The sequence below is a fragment of the Pteropus vampyrus genome, unplaced genomic scaffold, assembly GCF_000151845.1.
Source record: "Pteropus vampyrus isolate Shadow unplaced genomic scaffold, Pvam_2.0 Scaffold45, whole genome shotgun sequence".
NCBI classification, from domain to species: Eukaryota; Metazoa; Chordata; class Mammalia; order Chiroptera; family Pteropodidae; genus Pteropus; species Pteropus vampyrus.
In genome coordinates this window covers 7,358,489-7,372,209 of record NW_011888826.1, presented here as the reverse complement: position 1 = coordinate 7,372,209, position 13,721 = coordinate 7,358,489, and the positions used below count along the sequence as shown (strand labels likewise).

Below are 13,721 nucleotides of genomic sequence, written 5' to 3'. Positions count from 1 at the left end.
CTTAAAGGACTCTTTTGTGGAGAACTAAGAATGGAAGTTATAGGGCTAAAACTTAGGGTTCTGGAACTAGCTTGTGATGTAAGGTGCAAGAATGACCAAAAACGACCCTATATTCTCACTGTCTGAACAGTGGTTTCCCTTCTCAATCTCCCTGTGAGAGAGGTTGTATTATTTATGTGGGGGAGGGGAGGCTGTCATATCCCAGGGCCTCAAATTCTCCAGAGGTTGAGCAGCAGGTAATCCTAGACAACGCCTATAAACAACCCGAAGCCCACACCGGATGGGCTTGCGCGGCAGTGATCTGATCACTCCTGATAAGGCTACTTCCTTACATCGACCTGCTAAGAGCAGGGCAGCAGAGAGGGCAAGGTCTCTTCACCGGGACACAGGATCTCCCTGCCCCGCAATCTCCCACATGTCCAGCAGACATCCTGCCCTCCTCGGGCCTCTCTGAGGGTGCACGCAAGGCCGGGGGGAGCAGGGGCTTCTCCTCTGTCACTCGCACTGGCTTCTCGTCTCTCACTGACCCTGGTTTTACATACCTTTCTTTCCCACTCTCAACTAGTCTGTGCTTGCACCGTGCCAGTGGGGGTCTGGCATTTGTCTTGAACCTTCATGTGGAGACCTGGATGGGATCTCCTTGTACAACAGTGTGACTACGAAGCCATAAATTCTTCTTAGTACCAGTTATGACTTTTTTGAAATGTTAAAATGGGTTAATAGCTGCTCTGGGGATGGAAACAATCCTTGCAATGAAGAAAGGTCACTGGGAGAGTCAGTGGAGGGGTGACCATGGTGTCTGAATGTCTCTAAAGCCTGAGAGGGGATAACCTGCTGTGAGATGTTGCCAGAGGCTGGTCAGAGCTGACGAGTCACTGTGGAGCAAGAGCAGAACTATCAGCAGTGACCCTGAGAGCTTCTTCACGGTTGCCAAGACAACATGCTAAATGGTACAGGGAGTCGTATCCTAGATGGAGTTGCTGCACTCAGGTCAGCCTCCCCTGGAACCACTGGCTGCCTCCTGGCAGGAGGAACTGAACCTCTCTAACCAGTCCCGGGTCTTCAGGGCTGGGCAGGCAGAGTTCACAGGAAAAGCTGCATCCCCATTCAGAGAGCCTGACTCCAGGATGGTTCGATGCTTTCCCACAGTCAAAGAGTTTGCCTTGCTTTATAAAAGGGGAGAGAAATAAAGGGGTCCAGACATTGTTCTCTGAGACGATGGGAGGACATACCTTTTCTCTGCTTTGACTCTGGTCTCACTGATCTCCCTTTCTCCCAGTAGAGGCTACACCTTAACTAGAGCCATAGAACCTTGCAGAATTCATTCCAGATCCTGGTATATGATAAGCCAAGGTCCAGATGGGACTCACCTTGCCCCATTAAAAGTCATCTAGTATTTCTCATAAAAATAGCTTAAAAGCTTATGTAGAGCTTTACCTTTTTAAAACGTATTCACATGCATTAACTCAGTAAGACCCATATCAGCCTAGTGAATTTTGGCAAGAGACATATTATATAATCCACACATTTTCAGAAAGAAAAATTGGAGCACAAGGTTGAATAAAGGACATGTCTCTTTTTGACTTACAAAAAAATCTTATAAATACATAAAACTTGAGTCATAGTTACCTATACATGTAATGAGTTACCTTTTTTAAAAAAAGAAAATTAGATGACGCTTGTATTACCACAGAAAATCCTGGAAATATGGTCAGCATAATTATAGGGCATGACATAAACCTTGCAGCATACTTTAAGACTTCCTTCGATCAAAGCTTTAAGGAGAGAGAGATCAAATATTCAGAGGCTTAGAGGAGAGAAGGTTAGAGAAAAGGAAGTGGGAGTTAAGAGAAAGATAATAAAGAACTCGTTAGTCTATGACAGAGTTTTAAGGCGAGGCAGGACACTCCATGTAGTCTGGAAATGCAAAAGTGACTTTAAAAATGTGCCCCCAGGATACCGTATGATATAACCACCCAGGACGACTTGGCGTTCCTGGAGGAGTGGGTGCTTGCTCCTCCTTTTCCGAAATGCCTGCTCTACTTCTCCTCCCCTTGAAGTAGCAAACCATTTCGATCCATTCAATAAACATATGTTTACCGGAGACCCTCTATATATTTGCTGGCGGCCAAGTGTGAATGAACCGCAACTTAAGAAAAACACCTGCCAATTCCGCATCATGCTAGAGTATGACGGGCGATTGAAACGGGATTTCTAGTCTCGTACTTTGAAGAGCATGAGTACTGGCTGCTTGATCCGAGAATTAGGAGACATCTTGCTGTCTTCGATGCTGCTTATAACTGCCATTCATTGGGGGTGAGAGTCACCCCACTGAGTCAATCTTCCTACAAAACTAGGAAGTGACGTGAGTTTTATTTGTGCTGATTCTGAGTCTCCCTGAACGGTGCCTTTACTTTTGTACTGTAATGATGCATCGCCAGGAAGCTAAGCAGCACTGCCTCTGAGTGCGACTTTTCACAGAATCACTGGTCCTCGAAAGCAGAAGGGACCCCAGAGACTGCCCTAACTTCCACACGGCACAGAAAACCCTCCCCCAAATTCCTGACACTGTCAGCACAAACAGGAAGCAGGGTTCCATCAGCCTCCTTTGTTTGCACTGAAGGGATCTATTTTAGTACAAACACTTTGGTACATTGCATTCTGGGAAGTGAGGATCCACAGGGTGCATTTTCAGTGTACAAAGATGCTTCTAGAAACCCTGGAAAGCCCCCAGGCCACCTCTACATAGGACATGCTTATAAAGGAGATGTTTTCCAGTTTTAATTTTTGTAAACTCTCAGATGAATTAGGCTGAACATCTCAGAGCTTTATTCATAATTGCTACAGTAGGTAATTTGTGCCTGTGGTAATGGTAATTTAGAGTTATTAATGAAAATGAAGGCTAATTTAAAAAACAAACATCTGAACTCAGGCTGAGGTAAAAATGCAGAGTATTCACAGGGAAATCTTATCTAAGTTTTCTTTTTCCATTCTAAAAGACGAATATAACTTTGGTTGCAACAAGAAAAAGGCACACTGTCACACAGTTTTGTAACATACGTTCGCTGAACATACCTGTAGCCCTTCAATGGCCAGTTTGAGAATGGAAGGTGTCAGCTTGGAGGCTTGTTTGAAGGAAAAATTACTCCAGTCTATAATTAAGATGAACCCATTTATCTGAAGCTCCGGATCTTCAATAAGGACTTCCAGTGACAGCAGGATGGCGCGGAGGATGTCTGTGAAGGAATTCCTGCAGCCAGAGCAGAAAGGAGTGAATATTAGCAGGTGACGGCGCTTTGCATGTAAAGTGCTGGCCTCCTCCCTCTACTGCTCCGTGAGCCCGGCCTGAAGGGTAAAATCGGTCAGAGTCCTGTCCCTAAAATGACGGAAAACACATTTATTAAACTTCACAGAACGATGCCTCCAGATTCACAGGATGGAAACCTCCCTTTGATCTGACCACACCAGTATCCCAGATCCCAGAGGGGTCTCTCTGTTGTGTTTCCATGGGTCTCTATACTCTGCTTCTACCACAACACCAATTGCATCTCATTGAAATGCATCCCTTACTCATCTCTCTCTCCCACACAGGGCTCTAATCCCTTTTAGGGCCTGGACTGGGCCATAATCACAGTTTGTCCCAGTACCTAGCTACTCAGAGAATCACTGCTGAACGAATGGGGCGTGACCTTAATCAGAGGTATTTATTTTAATTAAACCTCATTCCTTTTGTATGTTTAAAATCTTACTAAAAGTTTGAAACAACTAGGTAATGGATGCTATTTTTTAGCTTCGATTCATGGATAGAGAAAAACAAAGACAGATAAGAATAGCTAATTTTCATTGAAGGTTTACAGAGTGTGATTCGGGAAGGAAGTCGCTTTGAGTACATCAGTAACTGTGATGACAGGCAGACCTGAACACAAACTAGAGTGAAGTTCTCCAGTATTGCCTGTGTTCCTCCACATCATATATTCCCATTCACCAGTTGATTATTGTTTTAAATAATTTTCAGACATGAAGAAATGATGGCATATTCAATCTCTTACTCCCAACAAATTATCAGAGCTATAAATTTAAGATCTTAGAGGATCTCTAAATTTATCGTCTTTTTTTGATGAGTAGGCAAATGTAATCTTGGATAGCAAGTGATGGCAACATTTGTTAATTCCATCAGTCTGTCATTAAAATCAGAAGCCATGTCCTCATATGAGATGATCAGATTCTTGAGCATTTCAATCTGGTTCAAATTCTAACAAGTCTAATGATTCCAGGTTAGAAATCAGGAAATTTATGATCAGTGAACCAGTAAGAATTTACCAAATGCCTACTATAAGCTCAGCGTTGTGTTTCATACTTGAAACGATAACATAGCATGTCACATTTCTACTTTCGAAGAGCTTTTAGTTCAGTTGAGATGGGGTATGAGATTAGCCAGATGAGTTGAAAGAGATCAACTACTAATTTGAAAAGCCAGGAAAGAGTTTATGGAGGGATGAAGGCCAGGGATGAGTTTTGAAAAATGGGTAAGATTTTAACAGAACATTGAGAGAAGGAGAAGCAAGATCGTTCAGGAGAGGAGAGTGACGAAGGGACACACAAAGGTGTCCGCTCATTCTGCTTCTGCACAGGTCTCACTAAAAATTTCTTCTGCATATCAAGCTAAAATGTCCTCCCCCAAATCTGCCCATTGGGTGTAGTTCTGCTACAAAGAAAAAACCTTAGGTCTTCCTATACCATACATTTTCGATGATTTAAACATGTGGTCATAATGCCTTGTATAATCTCTCCATTTGAAAAATTATTAGTAACTTTAACCATGTCTCATAAGAAATAGTTTTTTTAAGACTCTTCTCATCATTATTGTTTTCTTTCACATATATTCTCTTTTAAGTTCTAGGGATGTCAAATTCCTATAAATGTGGGATAAGCTTTCATTAGGGTTTGTTTAGTTTTTGTTTTTGCATTCACATTAAACATGATCTAAAGACCCAAGCCTTTTTTTAGAGATACAGCTTTGTATTGGAAAGATACATTGATTTAAGTGGAACATGGGACCAAAGATTATGAGTTTAAGATATTCCAAATGGAAGTATGGAAATGCCCAACGGTAAACTAGAAATGACCATTAGGGAATTACAGAGTCTGCTCCTGAATAAGCTTTCTTAGGAAGATCACACACAAGAAGAAAATCAGATTGGAAAGCTAAGCCTTAGGTAAAGCCTACATACTGAGGTTAAAGGAAGAAGAATTGAGAAAATAAAAGATGAAAGGGTTAAGATAGTACTGTGTTTAAAAGGGGAAGGGATGTTTCAAGAAGTAAGGATATGATAAATTGCATCACTGACCCTAATTCTTCACTTAATCTGAACACTCACACACTAGCTATGCATTGACCTCGTTGACAATAGAGTGCATTTTCTGCCCCATGGCCATGTGACTTGATTTAACTGACGGCATGTGACAGAAATGACAGTGTGCTAGTTCTGAGTCTAGCTTTTACAGACTTTGGGTGTTGCTACTTGTTCTCTTGTCTTCTGCCATTGCCATGGTAAAGCCGTGCTATAGCTAGCATGCTAAAGAGAAGAATGAGAAACACTCAGACAAGTTACTTCTCAGCCAATTAGCAGACCTACATAAGAAAAAGAACCACCCAGCTGAACCCACCCTAGACAAACTCCAGCTGCCCCACAGATGCAAGAACAATAATAAATTATTGCTTTTTTAAGCCACTGAGTCTGGGGATGGTTTATTACACAGCAACAACTATCCAATTCTGGAGGATAGTTAACAAAGCCACATACAACAGAAAGATTAAGGAGAATAGGAAGGGGAAAGAGTCATTGTATTTGGCAATAAGTAGATCTTTGGAGAATTTCGAGATAGAACTTTTAATTAAATGATAATGATAAGAATCATTGATTACGAAGATTTTTAGCAAATCACTTAATTGCTATCTCATTTTACTCCTATATAAATGAGAGATAACAACTCTTCCCATCACATATCCTCTTATAGGCACTCCCAAGACAAGACATTAAATTCTGCCTGAAAATCTGGAAACTATTTTATGAATTTTCAAGATCAAAATCTTATGCAGGATGGACATTGAATGAAGTATTAGATTTGTGGGATGATTCCAGGAGAAAAGTGAAAGGATTCTGGACCTCACTGTAGTTTCCAAATGTTCAAATACTTCACTTTTCCAGAGGAACTGAGTCAGCAGGAAAAACTCATGTGACTTTACCCCTTTTGAGGACTGTGACTGCACCTCATACTTTAGCCGTGATCATTACCTTAAATTCCTTACTACTTGGCATCTTCATATGGATTTTCTCATCATTTTTCTTTTTCCTATTTTGACATCTTTGACTTGCAAAATCATCCCAGCTTTTTATAATTTGAAAGATCTACCAGACCAAAAGTTTTATGTGGTTCTTCCACCCTCAAGCAGGTAGAGCATAACTTAAGTGTGGCATGAGCACATCAATTTTCTCCCAAAGAATACAGTGTGAAAAGGGGAAAGAAAGAGTAACTTTACAGTGGAGAAAACTGACCAACACTTCCTCAGCCAGCCAGGTGATCAAGGTCAACATCAACCAGGATAAATTATGTTGATAGCCGTCGCCCTTGATACGGTGATGAAAAGGGTACTCTACCTCTCTGATCTTCCTCCCAAAAAATATAACCCCACATTTATCAGGAAGAAACACTACACAAATTACACTTGAGGGACATTCTACAAAACACCTGACTAGTATCAGAAATCTAAATAAAGTGTGGACCTCAGTGAATAATAATGTATCAATATTGGTTCATTAGCTATAATAGATATACTATGCTAATGTAAGATGTTAATAAAGGGTGTAGGATATAGGAAAATCCTCTGTGCTTTCTTCACAGTAATTCTGTAAATTTAAAATTGTTCTAAATAAAAAGTTTTGTTTTGTTTTGTTTTGTTTTTTTAAAAAAAGGCTTACTAGAGTTTGTAATATGGCATAATAAGTTTCCATGAATCTTCTAACAAGGTTTCTAAGCAAGCTAAAATGGTCATAAACAATTTAGCAACTTCATGCAAATTGTGAAATGAGAACAGAAGAGGTTTCCAGAATTTCTTTATTCTACCAACTCATTTAGACTTATACATTGCCTAACTCTAATAACCCAGAGGAGGGAAAACTTTATTGCCTACAGTAGCAATTCTATCAACCTAGTTTAACGCTTGTATCAAAATGACAAATGGATGTTTCCATTTCTCCAATCCTCTTCTATTTGCATAGCAATTATACATTCGGTTATGGATTATATCAGTTTTAGATTGATAATTAGAAGCTCAAATGTGATCGTATATGTGCAAGTACTACATAAACAGCAAATTACCAGTGGAACGTAAAAAACTGTGCTGCTGGAAAATAGAAAACTGCAACTTTCCTTCTCAAATATTAATTTTATATTCATTAGAACTTATTAATGATTTATCTTAAAGAAGTTCATCGTTATACTATGATAAATTACAGATTATGAATAATGACTTATGTGTAGGTCTACTGTTGTTTATGTGAGTTGAACACCCAACATTGCTACCATTGCTAACTTAATACAGCTTAATACCAGTGAGGTGCAAAATAATGGAAAGTAATAAGTGCTTTACCAATGAGAAGATATTTATGTTTCAGGAAGTGACTTCTTTGTGCTTTGAATTTTTAGTGGAGAGTCTAGAACCTAGATCTCAGGGCTAGATTTATATAAGGAAAAAAGAGGCTAAATGAGATCAGATAACCACGTAAAGATATGACACTGTGGCCAGTGACTCTGCTCAGAAGGAACACTGGGAAGCCTCGCAGCCAATTTAAAATCACTGCACGCATCTCTATGCTAGTTTTCTTCATATAGTGGCAAGAAGTCCGTTAATATTAGTAGTTAAAGCTCTTTGGCCAGTTCTGTATTGAAACCTTTTAACTTTATATGCAGGACTTTTTTCTTGGGAATTTTTTAAGGTCCTCTTTAAACCAGTAGTTTTGCAGATAGTTTGCTACCAAATAATCCATTTACAAGAACAGAAGCGTTACATCCGAGCATGCTTTTTTATCTCTTCATCCCATTTGAAGTTTCTTTCAAAGTTAATTACTAAAATAACCACAGCATGGCTTTCACAGTTACTGAGTTTGCTTTGCCTCTCATTTGACAACGGTGCCAAAGCCAAGGTGAAGAACACACACTCCCTTTGCAGCTCCTCTGATGTATTCTGGCCTGTGGGCATGGGAAGAACTCTCTTGATAAAGTGGCAAAAGGGCCTGTACTCAAGGTCTGGACATGTTGGCTCTGCCCCTCACTAAGCATGCAACTATAGGTAGAAGGTTAAAGTTCAACAAGGGGTCATTTCCTGGCCACCCATGTAGAGGGTTGTTGTAAGAGTTATGCAAAGTGATATGTGAGAATGAGTTCTGTGAATTGAAAAGCACATCCCAACGGGAGGCAGAATTTGTACTTGCACGGGTAATAGGTATGTTATACCTCTCGGTTACACTTCTTTCGGCTGGTGATGGCAGAAAGATAATGGGAAATGTGCAACATTCAATTGTTATTTTCTCCTCTTCTAAGGCCGAGGGTCTTTGAAAAATGGGTTGGAAAGGAAATTCTGGTGATGTGTTTTCCTAAACGGGTTCTAATAATTCCTACATGAATCAAGTTTTAACTGGATGGTCTCTGTGTATCATTGTGCAACTAGGCAAATGGATCCATATTTCTCAATGAGATAATTAAAGAAAAGTAAAAAAAATATATTTGTGTTCTGAAAATATTAGGTGCAAAAAGATGCTAACAAAAAATGTTTAGCTTTGAAGTAGTAGAATTAATATTTGCAAGAGCTTAATCTTAAATTTATTACCTTGAACATTAGCTGGAAAGTCAAATTAGACAATTATTTTTCTCAGCAGAGATGATACCCAGAGGACAGAAGCCTAGGATTTAATTCTGCTTCACATAGTTTGATAGGCCCACAATCTCAAGAGGAGAAAGAAAGAGAGAGAGAGAGAGGGAGGGAGGGAGGGAGGGAGGGAGGAAGAGAGAGAGAGAGAGAGAGACAGAGAGAGAGGAAAGAAAGAAAGAAAGAAAGAAAGAAAGAAAGAAAGAAAGAAAGGAAGAAAGAAAGAAAGAAAGAAAGAAAGAAAGGAGAGAGGGAGGGAGGGGGAGGATGAAAAAAAGAAAGAAAAAATCTTATAATTAATTTTTGATGTCTACTAATTTTATTTTATTCTGGTCAGTGAAGAAAACTTGTAGATTTGTGTTCACATAAGGATATAATTCCTATAACATCAGAATAAATGAGTTGCCTACTATTTTATTGCCAGGGTTCTTCCTTGTCTGTATATCTATGGTGAACAAGAATATAATGTATGTGTGTGAACACATACAATGATTCACCATTTAGAGTTTCCTCCATTCTGGATTTTGTGTTTTGTTTTGTTTTAAGTGAAAAGATGGTTTGAATAAATAAAACCAATATTTTATCACATTTGATCCAAGTGCTTCTAAATGCTTCCAAGAATTGAAGAAAATGAAATTGACATCAAATGCATCTATCGGCTCACGTAAAAAGTTAATGCAATTTCTTATCATTTAATGTTTTCTTTTTAAATTGTTGAAGTTCCTTAAACTGAATAAGGAGTCAGGAGGCATTAGTTCAAAGGTTTAATGAAGTTCTATTTTGTGGAAGATACATAAGATAAAAAGACATTTTTTACTTTTCCGGAAACCAGTAGGAGACATTAAGAAATACGTACATGGGAGGCAATGAAGCATAGTCATTAAAAAGATAAGGTTTGCAGTTAGCAGGTTCTGATTCAAATTCTGACTGTTCTGTGTGAGCTTAGCAAGTTACTTTATCTCTCTGTGGTTTAGTTTCCTCATCTGTAAAAAGAGCATCATCTCACTCGTAATGATAACGTGAGATAACGTACACAAAGCTATAGCAGAGCAACTCTCGTGGAAGGAGCTTATGGTCACGGTGGTTTTCATTGTTACAGAAATGAATACGATATCAGGTAGAAAGTAATAGGGGCTGCAAAGTGCTTGGGAGTTACAAGGAGGGGTTACTTGTGGCTGGGGGATTTCAGAACATCTTTGATTGGGCTGTGAAGGATGGGAAGGTTTGGACACTGGACGTAGAAGGGAAAGGGTGGAAGGTGACACATAAACAGTAAGATCTGAGTGCATAGAGGCTCTTGTATTGGGAGAAATAGCAAGTTCGCCTGTGCCACGGGATGAGTGAAAAGGAATGTAGAAATAAGATTAAAATTGTGATCCATCTTCATTCTGCTTGCTTGGACAACCACTGGCTGTTTACACAGAGAAAGGAAGCAATGACAGCTCTATTTTAGGAAGATTTGGACTGGCAACAGGGATTAAGTGAATTGGAGTTAAGAGACTGGAGCCATGTAGTTCAATTAGGAGGGGGAGGGTTGCAGAACAGTAGGTGGGAGTTGAATGGAAATAATAAAGATCTGAGGAGAACTATGAGGGACAGTACCCAGGACTTCATTATGGATTAGATTCAGCATGAAGAGAGCAATGACTGTGGTACTTTGAGGCTAAAGGGGGCTCTGTAGGGTGGGGAATGAGTCAGAGGTGTTGTAGTCGTATTTAGTCCTTCACAGTAAGAATCAACACCCAGGATAGCAACGCACAAGGTGAATAATATGATGACAGCAAGACTGTGAAGGGGACGCCTAGAAGTGCACGGCTGGGTGGGGTCTACATTCCTGCCACTCAACTGATGAAATATCACCATAAGCAGATGCCGTCTGCAGAAGAGACTATTTCCTATTCTATCCATAAGAAAAGATCACTTGCCTCTCTAGCCTAGACAATGAGCTTCATCAGGGCTGGGAGTGTGTGGTTTTTGTCTTTGAATCCCTGGAAATTACTAGTACCCACACGTAGTAGAGGCTCAGCAAATGATTCTTAGTGAAGGAACAAAGGAAGTCATGTTAAAACAACCCATTGGAAACTCTGAAACACTGAAAATAGGTGAAAACCCACTGTGGGGGCACCAGTGAGTACATTTCCTTCTTCTTCAATGCTTCTTATGCTCATGTACTATTGAACATAGTACAATATGTTCTATGAAGCATTGATGTTGGATGTGTGTCCTCGAGTACTTTTCTCGTTATAGGTTATATTTATAGAATAATATGCCACTGAGCACCATGTACCCAAGAGTTGGAAAGGAAACGAAGCTTTAAGAATTGATTTTGGTTTAGGAGAAGGTCATGTCAAAATTAATTTCATGTGTGTCTATCTGATAACTCCCTTGACTGAGGAGCTTCAGAAAAGTGAAAACTAGAAAGAGTCTCCAATATGTAAAATAGCACTTAATAATAAATAGTAGGCGTGGACTCAGGATCGAGTCAGCCTAAACAGTGTTACAAACGGTTAACATTTCTAGATCTTACATGGGGTTCATTCACGTAAGGTTAGTGTGGCCATGAATGAAGACAGCAAGAAAATGACAATCTAGAACAGTTAATAAATGCTAAATGGATGTCTACAGATAGGAAGGCTGGCTTAGCTCAGGATCCTTAGCACACTGGGAAAGGACTCGTCCTCAGATACCACTTTACGACAGCCTGAAGTGCAAGTGAGGAAGGGGCTTATCTCATCCAGCTCTCTGGATGGAGACTGGGCCAGGGTCTAAAGGGAGCGGAGGAGGAATAAAAACACGCTCCAGTGGAAGTGATTACTAAGTGACTATGAAAAATTAATTTCATGTGTGTCTATCTGATAACTCCCTTGACTGAGGAGCTTCAGAAAAGTGAAAACTAGAAAGAGTCTCCAATATGTAAAATAGCACTTAATAATAAATAGTAGGCGTGGACTCAGGATCGAGTCAGCCTAAACAGTGTTACAAACGGTTAACATTTCTAGATCTTACATGGGGTTCAAGGCAATATCCTAGTCACTACTTGAAATGGAATATTCTTTTCTCTAAGCCTGCCTGGGTCTTATCACCATAAAATCACATTTAGAATCAAAAACTGGACAGTAAGATGAGAAGGCATTTTAAGAAAACGTCCATCCTACGACACTACACTGCTTTGCATGATTTTACCCTCCTGAGGTCCTTCCCTCTGGGCGAGATGCTGCAAACACTCTTGCAAACAAGAGATTCCTTTCTGAAATCACAAACTCTGCTCGTCGTGTGCAAGGAAGCTTGAGTTAAATAGTACATTAGCAAAACGACTCTATAGACGTTGCCTTTGATGGAAGGCACATCTGTGACCTGAGCTGGGAGTACACAGCATCTCATAATTTTAATTAATTTATAAAATCACCCACCTCCGATGAAAACTCTAAACCTCTGCGCTTAAGAAGGAGATCGATATATTCCGGCAGGATAACAAAATCTTAAAACCAAGAGAAGTCCTAAGGCTCTAAAATTAGCTGCCTATAACTAAGAGTCTCAACCCTGACAAATACAGGCAATTCACCTCAGAAAATTTAATAGAAACTGATTGAATCTAGAGCATCTGCAATCTGATTGAAGTTTTAGAAGCTGGTTTGTCCTTGCTCCCTTTAAAATTCTAGACTTCTTAATCATAAGCCACTAAAACATCAGCAAGCAATCAAATTCAGGAAAGACTGAAGGAAGAGAGCCATTATGTAATGGCAAGACAAGTCTTATTTTCATAGGTACTATATCAGGATAGCTTAATAATATGACAGAACTGCGACTTGCTGGCTAGTTTCCAGGTGTCATTCTTCTATCTGGTTATCATTCTTCAAATATTTCATCTTCCTTAAGACACCTCAAGGTTACCGGATTCTTGCAGAGAGAAAAATATAAGGACCCCATGACCTTCACAGCTATCTAGTTCAGAAGGATCCCTACCACTGTTTACACTGTTTATGAGTTTTGGCACCAGTAAGGCAAGTCTGATGGGAAGAATTTTGGGCTTTGATCAATTCCTATAATGCTTAGCAATGGCTCACAAATCATTATAATGACAAGCAACTTGATCATCCTTCTGAAACTAGGATGAATATATTCCCACGGCCCAGAGGGGAAAAGCCTCCTGTGAATCCCATCGACGTGTGCTTAACTCCACCAGAAAAATGCCTATTGGAGGTTTTTGAAGAGGGCTGGAGCCGTGAGTTCTGTGCCTGCAATAGTTAACTGGCAGGACCAGGCATGTCATAAGAGAGGTGTGGGAGTCCCTAGAATTCTCCTAAGAGGACCCACCTGCTCACCCAAATCAGGCAGGTCATAGAGACCTCTCCCTGTCCTCTGTCTGTAAACCAGTGGGCTGGGAGCTGCGATGACCCACTGACTGAATCCCAGTCAGAACACAGTCTCCTAACTGTCACTCTACTTAATTCTAGAAAACAGAAGCAAAGCAAAAGGTAACAAGTAATGCACTCATAAAAGAATAAACATGGGCTCAGCATAGTTCATTTAACAACAACTGAAAGGATCAATTGACTTTTCCTACCCAGAACACAGTGTACTTGGATGCCCAGCTCTGCCCTACGAGGTACCTTTACCCATGGAGGATCTGACGACTCTCTGGGGAATTATTTTATGGAGGTGGTTAAAGACAACATTGGTTTCCTTTACTTAATTACATCGGAGATTATCCCTTGGCAATCCTCTAAGCAATTAGAGCCAGTGGTTATTATTTATTGCTGCCACTTAATAGGAGCTAGACTGCAGGAGATACTGC

At 40.0% G+C, this 13,721-nt stretch overlaps 1 protein-coding gene across 1 annotated transcript in view; it reads right to left on the bottom strand.

Moving 5' to 3' along the window:
• Window positions 1-13,721, bottom strand: part of CLVS1 (clavesin 1) — a 136,327-nt gene that overhangs the window by 77,751 nt on the left and 44,855 nt on the right. The window contains exon 2 of the mRNA XM_011359195.2: window positions 3,076-3,250. Coding sequence (XP_011357497.1) covers window positions 3,076-3,250 — 175 coding nt within the window. The remainder of the gene's footprint in view (window positions 1-3,075; window positions 3,251-13,721) is intronic.